At 37.9% G+C, this 16,922-nt stretch overlaps 1 protein-coding gene and 1 long non-coding RNA gene across 6 annotated transcripts in view; one reads left to right on the forward strand and one right to left on the reverse strand.

Moving 5' to 3' along the window:
- PPP3CA (protein phosphatase 3 catalytic subunit alpha) overlaps positions 1–16,922 on the reverse strand; it is a 309,010-nt gene that overhangs the window by 134,518 nt on the left and 157,570 nt on the right. Inside the window, exon 1 of one of the 5 annotated variants that reach the window (XM_072810317.1) lies at positions 2,060–2,308. The exons of the other annotated variants lie outside the window; for them this stretch is intronic. Within the exon in view, the coding sequence (XP_072666418.1) occupies positions 2,060–2,156 (97 nt within the window). The 5' untranslated portion in view covers positions 2,157–2,308. Of the gene's footprint in view, positions 1–2,059; positions 2,309–16,922 lie in introns of those variants that run through there. 5 annotated transcript variants of the gene reach the window in all.
- LOC140623732 (uncharacterized) lies at positions 5,766–15,204 on the forward strand. The gene is made up of 2 exons (XR_012023286.1): positions 5,766–5,925; positions 13,222–15,204. It is a non-coding gene; the product is annotated as an uncharacterized lncRNA (long non-coding RNA).

Consider the following 16,922-nt stretch of genomic DNA (forward strand, 5'->3'; position numbering starts at 1 on the left):
GACAAAAATTCCTATTCCCCAAGAGTTCACATTCTAGGCTAGTCAAAATTATTTGGGCAATTGATAAATTATTTTGGTATTTTGAAAAAATGTTAAAAATCAAGTGCCCACTGGAAAAAAGAATTAACTAGAGTCTACAGGAATTCTTAATTGTTTATCTCTTTTATTTACTGATCACATTTTTCAATACTCACTAAAGGACAGGTACATAAAGCAAAGTCCTTGGGTGGCTGTCAGGAGTTGACACTCCTGCTCTACCATGTGTGTAATCTCCTTTCTGAGTCATTTTAAAATGATCAGTTTTTATCGTGGGGTGTGAATCAGGGTCATCTGTGAAGCTTTTGAAGTGTAGAGCTATATCCAGACTTACTGAATAAGAATATTCCACAACAGAGCTGAATACATGTATTCTTTAAAGCCTTACGGTTGGTTCTGATGCCAACTATAGAACAATCCTTTTAACAAACTCTTAGAAGGTTAACAGCATAGGCAAACACTGTGGGTAAAAGAATTTCCTGAGAAGTTCTACAACATGACAATAGTAATAATAATAATAATGATCACTCAAGCTTTGCACTTACTGTTTGTCTTGCATACTTCTAAATTATTTCCTGGTATACCTTCATTCAACTCTTACAACAACCATTATTATTTCTATTCTACAGGAAATTGGAACACAGGGAGGCTGAGTAACTTGGGTAAGGTCCCAAAGCTCTGTAGGCAGCAGGATTGGGTTCTGAATCCTGGCATGATGACGCTCAAGTGCCTGTGCTCAGTTGCCACTCTAGAGGAATTTATTCTAACCATTCATCTATTTACTAATTCACTTAGAAAGTGAATTAGGTATAGGTTCAAGGAAGACAGGCATGTCTCCATTTTTCTTCTGTAATACTTAGCACAAATATAAACAATTATATAATTTGTGTGATACCCATCTCTGCTAGGATATAAGGATCACATGAAAATAAACATGTCTCTCATTGACCCTGGGACCCCCCATATTTAGCATAGTCCCTGATGCATGGCAGCACTCCATAAATATTTGTTGACCAAGTGACTGCATGAATGAATAACAGTCTATAGAAGGCTGATGTGCATTTTCCACTGGAGGAGTCACATTTGGACATAGACTTAACCCAGAATGTTAATAATGCCCTAGAGAGCGCAGTGGGTGACAGAGAGAGAGAGTAAAACCCAGCACATCCAGAAGACCACTCAATTCTCACAACTGGCCCAGAAGAAGGCGGCAGAGGTTTTAGCAATTATGTTTTGAAGGCAAAAACGCTTGACAAGAGTGTGCCTGGTAATTCATGCTATATTTCCCAAACTTGAACTTGGAGTCAGAAACCTGCATTCAAATCCCATTCCTGACACTCCTACCTGCGGCTTTCGGCAAGCTGCTTAACATCCTTGAGCTTTGGCTCTCTCATTTATAAAGAGAGATATATACTGATCTTGCCTTTTATTCACAGGTATATCCCAGACACTTAGAACAGTGCCTGCCATGGAGTTGGCACTAAATTTATTGTCCAAAAGCAGTGCCATTGAAAGCCTTAAAGAAACATGTATGAGAGTGCCTAGCATTGTGACTAACGCTCTGTTCATCACAGTTTCCTTGTGACTAAATGTCCCTAAAATGTTATTCCCACTTCCCTTTCCCTTTAAAATCTTTAAAGGGGCCATCTCCCTTCCACATTTCAACTTCTTTCTGAGCCATGTGACCCCTTCCACAGTGAATCTTAGGAAGTTTAGACCTACTTCCGTGAAATCAACTAGTTCACTAATGCAAAGGGGAATGGACTCAATCTCTAAACCAGGACAGACTCTAACTTACACCAAGAATTCATTTACTTTCTCATTCCCTTAAGGCATATTAAACGTATGTATCTAAGTTTCCTTCTTTGTAAAAACCATGGCATCACTTTAATACATTTCACAATGATCCTATAAAAAAGGTTTCCGAAATTGCACCACTGCTTCATTATCACCAATTCAGATGAATAAAATCAACCCACTGCATAGTTACACATTAGATTTCTTCGTGCTAAGGCATCGTTACCTGGACATTTAAAATCAGCATCCCAAGATCTGTGAAATTCCATACACACATGAGCTCCATACATCCACTTTCCCGCCAGACTCCTCTCTACCAACATGCCTGCCTCCTTAGTATAGGAGCAGAGCCATCCGGCCAGTGCAACATGGCTGAGACGTTGAGGATGGCTCCTGGGCCCTGACACTGGCTTTTCGAGATTGAAGAAACTGTGCTTTTCTTCATTGGGTGTTACTTTTTTGCAGGGGGTGGTGGGGTGATGGTAGGTGTTATGTGAAAAACGTCCTATAGGCCCAGTTACATTGCTATGAGTAATACATGGATGTGTGGTGGGCAGAGTGTTTATTTAGCCTGTGGTAGGAGGGAGAAGGCAGTGCTTGGCAGTACAAGATTTTGCAAACCCGATGTGCTAAGGGAAAAAATCCAAATTTTAGCGGGCTTATTTTTTGCAACAGTAAAATGAAACACTAAGTGATTTCCACAGTTATATACAGCTTCAACAGTCTACATTTTTATCAACAGCTGAAAAACAACATTGTTATATTTACACCACACACTTATTCTTATGCACCAGGAAAGGCAGTGATGTCAGAACTTATAAAGATATAGCTACAGATAGAGATACAAATATAGATACAAATACAATTATAGATATACATATGAAGATGACAACCCTTTCTGAGTATAAGTTTTAAACAATTTGAAGAGGACTTTCATTCAACCTAATTTAACTTAATTTAATTAAGCTTTATTTTTATTTTTCAAAGTCATTTCTGATTAATAAGCTAACTGAATATAATAATAATTACAACAACCATGTCAATGCTAGTAATAAGATAGCATTTATTGATGTGATAGCATTATAAAAACCCAGGGAGATATCCATTAGTATCATTAGTATCATTCTTACTTCAGAGAAAGAAAATCTTATTGTAACACAAGGTGCAGAGGCTTTAAGCCATTTAACTAACAAAATGGGCAGATCCAGAATTTGAACCTAGACCAGTCCCACCCCAAAGTCCCAGCTGTAAAACATATTCCAAACATAATACTCTAGAATATTATAAATAACTGTAACAATAATTTCTTAGGGTAGAAGTGAAATGAAATAGGGAAATTATGCTTATGTAGGAGTTAAGGCCGCTGACTTCTACCTCCAGTTCATCTGCGAACTGGCTGAATGTCCCTGTAATGGAACAAACCTTTCTGAGCCTCAGTTTTTTTTTTTCCAAGGTTGAGGGAGAAGTTTACCTGAGCTGATATTTCTCAACTCTGTTTCTGTATGGTCTTTGGTCACAGAGAAGGTAGGCAATTATCTTTTTGTTAACCAGGGCCTCTCTGTTGTATATTTGAAGTTTTGGATCATAGTTCATTATTAAAAGACTTGGGTTGTTAATAAACAGTTTGGAAATCACTGAATTGAGTGATCTCTAAGCTTGTTGTTGTTGTTATATTCATGAGAGACACACAGAGAGAGGCAGAGACACAGGCAGAGGGAGAAGCAGGCTCCTTGTAGGTAGCCTGAGGTGGGACTCGATCCCAGGACCTGGGGATCACAACCTTAGCCAAAGGCAGACACTCAACCACTGAGCAACCCAGGTGATCCAAAGGATCTCTAAGTTTTTAAGCTCATTTGATATTTTATAGCTCTAGTAAATACTTATTATGTTTTCATTAACAAGGCTGGCTTCTTTCAGCATGACTTGTTTAATATTAACTCTTAAAACATGAACCAGAAATATTTCTTTTCAAGAAAGTGAAGTAACCAAACTAGCTGATGGATTAACTTTTTCCATTAAGATACCACAAAATTAGTTAGGGTTGGGGACTGAGTCACAGAAGAGTCAAGTGTTTAGGTGTCTTCTATTTTCTAAAAATAAACTTAAATATCCTTTGGTATTTATGCATTGTTGTACTCTGGTTTAAATCTTTTCTAAAGCATTTTCTTGAATTAAGTACAGCATTTCCTTTCAACAACATGTGAAAACCACAGGTATTAATTATAAGAATGACTTTTAGGACTAGAGGAACAGAAAGAATGTGTGCTCAAATCTAAATCTGAGATCAAACATAATTTGAAGTATGTAAGAGAAGCCAGTGGGCACCAGCTAAGGTCTCCTTCTTTATCTAGAATAATATAAACAGACATGCATTCTAAGTATGGGTAAGATGAGATCCTCAGCTGGCCAAGAAGAATAGTGAGGTGGGAGGAGGGAACATCTCCTGCAGTCACATTACAATAGCCGGCAATCACATAGCATCACAGTGCCAGACAATGCTTTAGGAGCTTTGAGGGTATTAATTCTCTTAATCACCACAACAATTCTTTGATCTCAACACTGAAGCACAGAGAGTGTAAGTAGCCTGAAGGGGCACAGTGCTGAGAGACCTAAGGATTGGGAGGTGACAGAGCTGGCATTTGATCAGGCACCCTGTGGCTTGCAAAAGGGTGTTATTTGTGAAATCGGAGTGGAGGGCTAGGGTAAGAGTCAAAGCCCTGAAAAACACTGGATGACATGAAAAAGATCTAAGAAATCCATAATGGTGGAAGAAAAAAATATGGGAATGCCCTGGAAGAGAAGATTAAAACACAGCCTGAAGACAGGAATAAAGAATTCTAGAAGAAGCTGGCCTGAGACTACTCGTTTTTGAAGCTGTATAAATCAGCAGGGGCCTACAGAGGACAAAAGCCTTCCTTCAGAGTAATAATGGGAGCCTTCAAGGTGATAGCTGAAATGGGGATGTAGGAGCCAGTCTGTGGTAGACTCCTGGGAAACGGTAACAACCAATTTTCAGTGAATAAAAGAAGTGACGTCCAGGTAATTCTTGCACCTTGCTGTCTGGCTCATTTTCTCAAGAGAAAACTGATACACAGTGGGTGAGTCAAGTGGCTCCAAGGTTATCCCAGCTGATTAGGGAGCAGTGCACTACACTTCCCACTATACTGCTTGCATTGTTTTTATCTGTGATGTTCCTCCAGAGTTACCACTTTTTTACAGTTCTTTTTTTTTTTTAATATTTTATTTATTTATTTGAGAGAGAAAGTACAAGATGGGGCAGGAAAGGGAGAAGCAGACTCCCCCTGAACAGGGAGCCGGATATGAGACTCGATCGTGGGACTCCGAGATCATGACCCAAGTGGAAGGCAGACAGTCAATTAACTGAGCCACCCAGATGCCCCCCTTTGCTGTGCTTCTATTTGAGTATTTGCTAAGAAAGGAGTATCTGAGGAGCCCACAGGAAGTTAAAGCTGCCTAAGGCGCACGCGCGCGCGCACACACACACACACACACACACACACTGAGTACCTTATAATTCTGCAGCCATACACTATATTAAAAAATGCAAGTGCCTGAATCTGTCCCAAATGCTAGACAAGAAGGAAGAAACCAGGAAGTAACAGTCATTGGGTGTATGAAGCATCTTCCACTCTCTATTTGCAAATTGAGAGAGTTAGCCAGAAAGAAACCTCAGCAGGAGAGGGGCAGAATGTTGTTGGCTCTTTAGGCACAAATAAAATGAATAAAGCTGATTTTACCACACCGTGGAGTAAGTTTGGGAAACTAAAACATTCTATTTTGTTCTGTTTTCCACAGGAAATGGAGAATGAGATCTGTGGTAGACTTCCATTAGCATTATGTGGTCTCCACAAAACCCAACTTTCTCAAGTCTGAAGACATTTAAAGGTAATTATGGGGGAAGATGAGGGAAACATTTCCAGCAGTTAAATAGGGATAGTCATGGAATGGACAAACATCACGCCCCGCAGGTCATTACCTGTGCCCGGCTGCCAACTATGATGTAAGAATCAGAAGAAAATTCCAGGTCAAGGACAAAATGAGAAGGACATGAAGGGCTTACTCTATTTAAAGGTTAGTAGGAGGGGCACCTGGGTGGCTCAGCCATTGAGTGTCTGCCTTCAGCTCAGGTAGTGATCCTGGGGTCCTAGGATCGAGTCCTACATCCGGCTCCCCACAGGGAGCCTGCTTCTCCCTCTGTCTATGTCTCTGCCTCTCTCTCTCTCTGTGTCTCATGAATAAATAAATAAAATCTTTAAAAAATAAATAAAATAAAGATCAGTAGGGAAAAGTGAGTTAATAATGTGATCTATAGGCCAGGTAAGAGCAGAAAAACTCAAGTCTATCACTAAAGAATAACTCTTAAAATCTGCTAAATGTATATGAAAGTAGCACTGAACATGCTGCAGAAGTAAAATCATCAACGTTCTCCATAGTTCAGAAGCAAACAGGTGACAGAACAAAGGTGAGTGGTGGGCCATTGAGGAGGGGACCAAGGTTCTGGGCCTGACCAGGCACTAAGTAGCAGTGAGTGGCCTTGCCAGACCAAGTGCCCTTCAGTTTCCTCATCTGTGAGACTGGTGGTTGAAGTTATCTCTAAATCTCTTCCAAAAACAAAATTAAGATGACTGTTCACTGCAGGACAATAATCACAGGAAGAAAATTCAAATATTTCTCAAACGTAAGAATTTAATAATAGAGATTGATATGGCCAACAATCAGATATATGAGCAAATATTTAACCCTTAGAGGAATAAAGGAAGTGTTCATTAAGTTATTATGTTATTACTATTACTAATATGCAACCACTATAAAAATCCCTCTACCCCTCAAAAAAAAAAACCCCAAAAAACAAAAAAACTCAGTAAAAGAGGTCAACATCCAATAAAATCATCAATAGCTTATGATTAAAGGAGCACTGTTTATTTACATAACTTCTGGCACCGTATGTCTTAGGCTTTTCTCCCACACCAACCAATTTCTTAGGCTTTTCTCCCACACCAACCAATTTCTTTTCTTTTCTTTTCTTTTCTTTTCTTTTCTTTTCTTTTCTTTTCTTTTCTTTTCTTTTCTTTCTTTCTTTCTTTTTTAAGATTTTTTTTATTTATTCATGAGAGACACAGAGAGAGAGAGGCAGAGACACAGGCAGAGGGAGAAACAGGTTCCACGCAGGAGGCCCAAAGTGGGACTCCATCCCGGGCCTCCAGGCTCACACCCTGGACTGAAGGTGGCGCTAAACCACTGAGCCACCCGGGCTGCCCATAAACACCAACCAATTTCTAACCCCAGGATACCACATTTTTGCCAGACTTGGTTACAAAGTTGGGAGTTCCCTCAACTCCCTCCCTCCCACCCCACTCAATAATTTGCTGGGCACACTGTCAGAGGAATATTTACTTATATTTACTGGTTTATCATAATGAATATTATAAAGGATACAGATGAATAGCCAGATGAAGAGGCACATGACAAGGTAAGGATCCCAAGTGCAGGAGCTTCTGTTCTTGTAGAGTTGGGATGCACTGCCTTCTTGACATGTGGTTGTACTCACAAACCCAAAAACTCTCCAAACCCCATAATTCAGACATTTTTATGGAGGCTCATTACAGGCATGATAAGATTATTAACTCAATCTCCTGTCCCTTTTCTTTCCCTGGAAGATGGAGATTGAGCTGAAAGTACCAAGCTTCTAATCATGGCTTGGTCTTTCTGGTGACGCACCCCCACCCCGAAGCCCTCCAGGTCAGAGTGACCTCATTAGAGCAAAAGATGCTTCTATCACCCAGGAATCTCCAAGGTACTTAGTAGTGTTGAGTGAGGACACTCCTATAACTACCATAACTACTTCCTGCCTCAGGAAGTTATACGGGTTTTAGGAGCTCTGTGTCAGAAACTGGGGGTGGGATCCATATATATATTTCTCATTATGTCATGGTGATTTATCAGAATATATTACTTAAAATTCACAAATCCCTTCCCTTTTCACGATGTTTTTTTAAAATATAGCTACCCTAAAGTCATTCAATTAAAAAGCAACTGATCTACTTGTTATTTATATTAGAAAAGCATAAAAAGATCATATGCTTAAAGAATAAAATGTACTTTGGTGAAATAGGCCTTCTACATTTTAAAGAAAAAAGAAACGCCATATGGAGAAGGGCAGGGAAGCGTCAGCTATAATAACACAGATGATTTTATTAATGACAGAAGTCATTCTGGATATTGAAGAACTCACAATAATAAAACCATTGGTTCTGAAATGTTCAGGAAACCCTCATATGGTGGGAAGCGAAATCACACAATAACACAAGTGGAGGTTATCTGTTGCTTTGACACAGAGATGTTTTGAAAGGGTGGCAGGAGGAAGCCCTGATAAGGTTAATGAAGTATCTAATCAAGATACTCACTTTGAAGTCATGTAATATGTACTTTGAGTAAGAAATATACTCATAGAATCAACACGAAAAAGGGCTTTGAGATCACTGCAAATAATCTTCTCATGAATTGCAGGAAGAAATTGTCAGAACTGGCACCACCTCCCTGGATTCCTGACTCAGGGCCCTGTACTCTTTCTCACTGCTTTTAGACAATAGTGTTCACCAGTATCATTATTTTTATCTTCCTTTTCCTGTTATGCTGAGAAAAAAAAAAAAAGGTATTTTTTTAGTATAATAATGGCAAGAAGATCCTCAACAAAACAACTATCCTACTTGGAACCAAAACAAACAAATGTCAGGTAACTCATATGTGAGTCAGATGAAAGGTGGAATTCAAAGGGATAAGAAAACACAGCAAACAAAACAAGGAAAGAGTTTATGTAGATTCTCTGAGTGGAATTTTTGAATTTTCAATCATGAATTATTTTAATGAATTCCAATTTGTACCAAAAGGGCATATATGAAATAAGCACTGAATAAATCAGCAAATGTTTGATATTTCTTAGCAAAAATGATTGTTGAATTTTGCAGACAAAATAACACAGTCCCTACAACAGTGACTATCATTGTCCAGTGTAGGATGCTACATACAGAAAAATAGTTTTTCTTTTTTTACTAAAGATAAGCATAATAATCCACCCATGTACATACAGTAGGTCTGGGGGTATGAGTATATAAGCATCAATGTTAACGGTAATAAATGATAATTTTCATTCACCGAGATCCTACCACATCTCAGGTATCATGTGAGGAACTTTTCATACATTGCCTCAAGTTTCACAGCAGTGTAAGGCAGAAATTGTTTCAATCATCTGCAAGATGAGTAAAAGCAGAGGGATATATATGTTAGGTAACTTGTCAGGAGGATTAAAATTTATTATGTCTGGTTGATTTTAAAGATGATCTTTTACCAGGTAGCAGAGCCTCATCCTGACAGCATTCTCATTACATACAGAATGTAGATGTTACTTGAAAAAAAACAAAACAAAACAAAAAAACCCTGGAACACAAGGGTGAACACATCCATGCTGTATTTTAGTTCTACTTTCTACACAAATGTTCATATTTTAATTTTTGCCAGTAGTATGGCTTTACCAATAGGCCCTACTTCAAGAGAAAATCAAAATCTCCTCAAAAAGAAACCTAATGTTTATATTTCAAAACTTTATTTAAATTCGTGATGATTACTGACCCTTAAAATAGTGTATCCTACCAGATACCTACAGTCACACGGTGTCCTATTGACCTCTACTGGACAGACTGTTGGTATGCTGCTCCCCTTCCGGTGGGCACATCTGACTCTTCCCAGATGCCTTTGATCAATCATAATGCTTGCTCTGCTATAACGCTTCTTCCCTTTCGTTCCATCATTCTAAAATGGACAATTATCCATCATGAGTCAATTCCCAAAACTATTCCAGTCGCCCTTTGCAAGGGTCATGTCTGTTTCCATCATGATTTTACAACCAGTCCCTTTCTTGAAATGGACATTTGTCATTACAGTTACCTAGCCATCATTAAATGCATCACAAGGCTCCCGAGCTGCTACCGGTCCCTCCAATATCCCTCATCTCAATGGAAAGGTCCCCATTAGCCTTCCTGGCCTGATTATTCAGACTCAACCCAACTAACTATAGAGAACCATCTCTGACAAATCATTTCCCCACCCTCAAAATTTGCATTTTCTAGTTGCCCCCAGCTAATAATTATTTCTATGACTCCTGACTAGTTCCTATCTTACTCTGTCTGTGGAAACCAACACTATTGGCTGCCACTAGCCAACTGGACTGGATCTTGCTAACCTACCAGTTTTCCCAATCTCTTCATCATAGTTAATCCTCCATGATTTTCTTCTTTTCTTGAACTATCTCTAAAATGATGACCCACGCCTTCCAGCTCACCCTTCACTCACTGTGGAAACCAAAGAGGTGCCCAGGACATCACAGGTTCCTTGTAGGTGAACTCAGTTCTTGGGGAGGTGATTCAGAAAATACAGCAACAGAATTGGGCCTAAATTCCATCCAATGACCTCAGCACTTTTTTGTAAAACGTTTGTCACCTTTTGGATACCATCTGAAAGAATCCATTTGCCTGGTTAAAGAAATTTGATTCAATATCAGAGTCATCTTATTCATTGGTGAAGCAGTTCACCTTGTTCCTGGACAACATCACTACTGGCCTTGAATCTATGACTTACTAATTATGAGAAACTCCATACACGGTCCTCTATGACTGCATCATTCTGGATATGGAGGGAACTGACTGCCTGCACTTTGTCCCACTAAGCTAACTTATGTCTTTGTCATAACCAGGAAGGTTCCAGAGGCAAATGAAGAAATTTCTTGCATTCCTGCCATAGTGCTGACACCACTGAGGAAATATGGCAGGTTCTAGGACTTCTTGTGAATCCATGAAGGCCTGTGAAGCTGGGCCTAGAGTTGATTTAGCCTCTAATCTCTGCCTTTTTGTTTACTTTCAGAGGTATCTTTCTTACTAAATGTCTCCAGGTTACAAAGTAAAGCAACTGTCACCAAGTCTCAACAGATGATTTAGTTGGTCCTTAATGAACAAAAGGTGACCGAATGCAAAACGGACTTATGTTGTTGAGAGAGAAAAAGAATGAGTCTTCTGGAATAAGAGAAGGGACTGACAAAGAGTCTCTCTTGGGCCGAACTTCAGAAGGGCTCCTCTGAGACTTATTTTCCTCCAGGCTCATCCTTTGGACCATCTTGAGCTTGCCTGTCCAGTGGTACCAAGAATCTCCCTACCCTTAATATCTCTTCTTAGTCATTTTCCATCCACAGACCTCCCTGCCCCACAGTTTGGCTATGAATTCCCACTTGTCCTTGTATTCTGAACTGAGTTCAGCTCTCTACTGGTCTCTTTTCCCCTTTGCAATAGTTTAGGAATAAAATCTGTTGTTGTTTTTTGTTTTTCCACTTTAATTGATGTCTGTCTCTGGTTCTCTTTGACACATGGTATGTGTGGTCACAAGAAATATGATAAACTTTATAAACTGAGGTAACGCATGCATCGTTTCATTTAGCACATATTAATGAATGTCTACCATGAGGTTGTCACTCTGCTATGTGATAAGAATAAAATGGTGGCCAATAGCAGACAAGGGGTCAGCCTGTGTGAAATTAACTGTCTAGTGAGAAAGAAAAAGCTCTGTCCAATGATCACACAAATAATATTATTATTGAATATTTTAAGCAAAAGCACATGGTACTATACAGGCTAGTCAGGGTAAGGCTTCCCTGAAGAATAATGAAGGGACATTTAAGCTGAAATCTGACTATTCACGATTATTGGATGCATGTATGGGGGTGAGAGATAGTCTAGAAAGAAGGAACAGCATGTGCCAACTCTCTTATTGAAAAGGAAGGTGGCCATGTTCAAGGACTTGAAAGGTGCTGAACAGAAAGAATGCCATTGTAGACAGGTCACAGAAAATAAAGAGATCATGAAGGAAACAGGTATTAGAGGGTACTAAAGACATTTATAGACAATGGAACACTCAAGACTTTCTAAACCATCTTAGGATTTGCAACCTGATGCCTGGTAATTGGACATCACTGTATGTATGTATCTAGCACAGCGTTTGTACCAGGGCAAATGTCCAATAAATGAAAACCTTAAAAACATTTGAACCATCTTAATATGCCAATGTATGGTATTTGTCTTATGTGTAGCATACATTGTCTTATACATAAGACAAATACCATATATCAAGTGATTTTTGGCTCTAGGGTGGCCAATGGAAGAAAACAAGAATATCACTGTCAATCCCAGTCATATTTTACTGACATAAATGTCAGAGAGCAAGCTACAGTTGCACATTACTTAGGAAATGTAAAATCTAGATAATTTGTTGGTAGTTCTATGAACTATTATTTAAAAAGTCAACCACTCAAATTTGAAATGAAAATGGGTTTGCATCAGAATGATATTCAGCTGTCAAATATGGAGAATTATCGCTCGACACGGGATGCCTGAGCAAGACCCACCCTCCCACATTTGAATTACTTCCAATTTTAAAAGACATCTTAATAGCTTACATTTCACAGTTTTTTTTTTAATTTCATTCTCTCTTTTTTTTAATAAGGTTTATTTATTTTTTTTTTTAGTAATCTCTACAGCCAATGTGGGGCTCAAAATCATAACCCTGAGACCAAGAGTCACATGCTCTTCCGACCGAGCCAGCCAGGTCCATCATTCCCTCTTTCTAACTGGGGTACTCACTGCATGAAAAATGTCCATGAATACAAAATTGATTTTTCTTTAATTAAAATTAAGCCTCATTTGCAATTTAGAAAGGATGAGTGGTGGAAAGCCATCAACATGAGGACCTGTTTGCTCCCTCATTCATTCCACAGCCCTCTCAGTATTTACTTATCCATAAAAGGAGAAGTGTGATGTCTGCTATAATATTTAGGTGCACAGTTAAAAGCTCTCTGTACTTCTAATCACCAAACAATGGAAGAGAATTGATGACTGGAATATTAGCTACATAACAATAATAACAGCCATGACAAAAACGGTTAAAGCAATAACAACAACACAGCTACTATTAATTGGGAACTCTGTCTGAGTGCTGTGGTTGCAGCATTTCACTTTATAGGAGTGACAGGCATGAGATTAACACCTCACGCCTTCAAAGATCAGGAAGCTGAGGTTTAGAGGTGTGAAACAAGCTGCCCAATGGTACATACCTAGAAAATTGTAGATCCAAAATATGAATCTAGGGATCCATGATTTTTAACCCTGATACCACACAGGGTCAAAGTAAAGTTATTGCCTCAAGGTCATTAGGCAATGTCACTGTCATTAGATGTACCTCAGGTGACTGGCACAGCAGAGGTTAAATCACACTTCCTTTTCTCACCTCTTTTCATTCCATTCTTTTTATTTTCTCTCTCTTTTTCACCAGATAAACTGGCTGAACCAGAAGTTTGAATATAATCCGAGAATACTGAAGCCCACAGAGAGAAAAGAATCTATAAATCACCTCACTGCTGCTATGCCCTCCAATAAGCTAAGCTAACCAGCCACAAATAATTTGAAAAAGCCCAAAAAACAAAAGAACCAACCAACCAAACCAACTAAAAACTCATATTTTTCAGGTTTTCAAGTGGAATGGATATTTTATACCAATAATGCAGACAATTAACTTTCCAAATTGTCACCTAGCTTTGATACATATTTAATAAGTATTAACAGCTTATCTCTTGAAGAAGGCAAAGAAAGCAGTAGTTAAAATTAACCTAAGGTCCACCTTTGAAGGAATTGGCCTTTAATGTTTAAAACATGAGGAGGAGAATTTTAAATGAATAGTTTGTTTCATGTTTATGATTATCTGATAATCTACTATTCATCATATGAAATCCAAATACCCAATCAGACTTAGCATTTAAAAATAAAATGAAAAAGATATACGTAATCATGATCTTAAAGGAGATGCTGAATATCTACACACTTCTGTGAACTAAACTGAGTTCCTGAAACTGGAGCCTGATTTTTGAAGTCAATGTTTTTTTAAGAAAGAATCGGATTATGCTAATAAAGATCAAAGCAAACAGGCATAATAGTTTGAGAAAACAGAAAGTAAGGTACAAAACCCTTAGTTTGAAATGGAAACAAATGTCTTTGCAAGTCATTTCAACAAATATTCGCCTTCATAAACAAGGAAGGATAAAGATTTTGATGGCAGTGAAAAGCACAACTAGATGTATCGAATGCATACCACCAGATGGCATCTCAAATCAAATAGCACATGCAGAGATTGTGACTGTCAACTGCATTTCTGAAATGGAATCAAATTCATGCATTCCAAATCAATTTTTTAATATCAAAATGTCTGACATTAATCATAAAATCTAAAGAACACAACAATACTGTCGTGAATATAACAAAGAATTTGAAACTGAAAAGAAAGACACTGTAAATAAAACAGTGATCTTGACATCAATTTTTATTAAAACAAAACACTACAAATAGAGCCATAACAGAAAAAGAAAGTTTGGTTAATAATTTTATTAATTTTTATCTACAATTGTCCTACCCATTAACCCTAATTATACTCTTTCACAGGGCTTTGTTCATTATAAACAAGAAAGAAGACAATTCAGAAGACAGCATTAGAAAAGAAATTAAGGGCATCCCAGGTGGCTCAGCGGTTTAGTGCTGCCTCAGCCCAGGGCCTGATCCTGGAGACCTGGGATCGAGTCCCATGTTGGGCTCCCTGCATGGAGCCTGCTTCTCCCTCTGCCTGTGTCTCTACCTCTCATTTTCTCTCTCTCTCTCTCTCTCTCTCTGTCTGTCTCTCATGAATAAATAAATAAAATCTTAAAAAAAAATTAAGAAAGGCTTAAAGAAAGAGCAAAAGAGGTCAAGTTTATTTTTGGCTACATATGACCCTTATTAAGTTTAAGTTCAAAAGCTTTGGTGTCCAAACCTTAAATATCTTGGGTCACCCGGGTGGTTCAGCGGTTTAGCGCCTGTCTTTGGCCCAGGGCATGATCCTGGCATCTCGGAATCGAGTCCCACATCGGGCTCCCTGCATGGAGCCTGCTTCTCCCTCTGCCTGTGTCTCTGCCTCTCTCTTTTTCTCTCTGTCTCTCATGAATAAATACATAAAATCTTTAAAACAAACAAACAAATATCTTAAGGAACAGAATGAATTCTGCTATATCTAAAACTAGCGAATATATGGACCACAATATCAACTATGAACAGAAATTACAGAGAAGCATATTACATATCAAACTAAAGTAAAAAAAGTGACCAAATGATAGGAGGAATTTAAATTTTGTTCAGAATATTAAACACGATGCTGTTCATAAAAATCTCTGAAAAATATTTGATTACCCCCTGGATATGGGGTTGGTTTGTTGGGTTTTTTTTCTATTGTCATATAATCTGTAAAATCCTGTTTCTACAATCCCCATTTTATGAGAAATATTATTTTCATGTGATAAAAACAACATAAAGGAGACTTATTACTAGTTTTTAATTTTTTCTTAATTTATTCTCGGAGATATATTTTTTTTTTAAAGATTTTTTTTTTTAATTTTTTATTTATTTATGATAGTCACGGAGAGAGAGAGAGAGAGAGGCAGAGACATAGGCAGAGGGAGAAGCAGGCTCCATGCACCAGGAGCCTGATGTGGGATTCGATCCCAGGTCTCCAGGATCGCGCCCTGGGCCAAAGGCAGGCGCCAAACCGCTGCGCCACCCAGGGATCCCTATTCTCGGAGATATATATACACATAGTATAAATATTATATATTTACATGTATAAATACATATGTGACATTTAATAATAAACATATATATAACATTTCCTTTTCAGTGCTTAATATTTAAAAATGAGCATTGAACTTTTGATAGTTCTTGGGTATTTTGTGTGGGTTTATTTGTGGGGTTTTTTTTGGGGGGGGTTACCTCTTCAACAGATAGATTCATGTCCCAAACCTTTCCATGGACTTTCACATTATTTCATGAGACAATGCTTTCTCAGTGACATTGGTGGAGAGCTGATCAAAATAGTAGAAGGATAAGCTATCTGGCCCTTAGACAAAAGCCATGCCAGGACTGAACTACCTAAAGATCTTCTCTGGGAATATGTCTTAACATTGTCAAGAATGTGTGCAGGAAAGTATTTAATATTTTAAATAATACATTTTATATGTCAAGATGATAATTTTAAATAGTGGCAAAGCAGTTGCCTCAAAATTTAATATTATTTTACCTTACTCATCACTAATTAAACCACAGATTTTTCTGCAAGAAGCTACTTCTGATAAGTTCATCTATTTTATTTATCCAGTATCTTGTATGTCTAAAATCCTCCACTTAAGACACAAATAAGCAAATAGCTATTCAGGAGAAAAGAGCAGAATAAAAACATAACTGATCATTTAAATGATTATGCTGACACACATGGAAACACACATAACCACACACATACATGATACATTCTCAGTTTTAGAGGTGCCTGTATGCTTCCATTATATTATTTTCATAATTTGCTACTATGCAAATCAGCAGTGTATTTACATTAAATTTATTTTGAAACAGAAGAACGTCCACAAAACCATAACACAAAATCTATATCCTCAGATGTTAACATTTAATAGGATGGCAGTATGAAACAATTAAAAAAAATCAGTACAATATTGTTAAATGCCATGCTATATGATTACTCCCAGAATTAATGATTCCATGGACCTGTTAAGTCTGCTTCTGTCCCCAAGTAAAGTAGAAATAGACACAGTTGACTGTCTGGGCTTTAATGCCACTTCTGGCACCTTCTAGATGGATATACTTATATGTGACACTCCACTGAGCTTTAGTTTCTTCATTTGTAAAATGGAGCTGATAACAGTACTTCCTTCACAGGGTTATGTAAAAACTAAGAGAAAGTACAGTGTTTATAACAGTAACTGGGAAAAAACAAGAATATAAATATTAGCCTTACAACAAAATAACTCATTAATTCATTCACCAAAAAGCCATAAAAATTGCTATCTACTATCACCATAGTTTCATATACAAAAAGAAAGCATTCTTACTAAATTGAAAAATATAATTTCACTCTGGATCAACAAAAACTTCATCATAAACCAGAAC

The sequence above is a fragment of the Canis lupus genome, chromosome 33 (genome assembly GCF_048164855.1).
Source record: "Canis lupus baileyi chromosome 33, mCanLup2.hap1, whole genome shotgun sequence".
Taxonomy (NCBI): domain Eukaryota; kingdom Metazoa; phylum Chordata; class Mammalia; order Carnivora; family Canidae; genus Canis; species Canis lupus.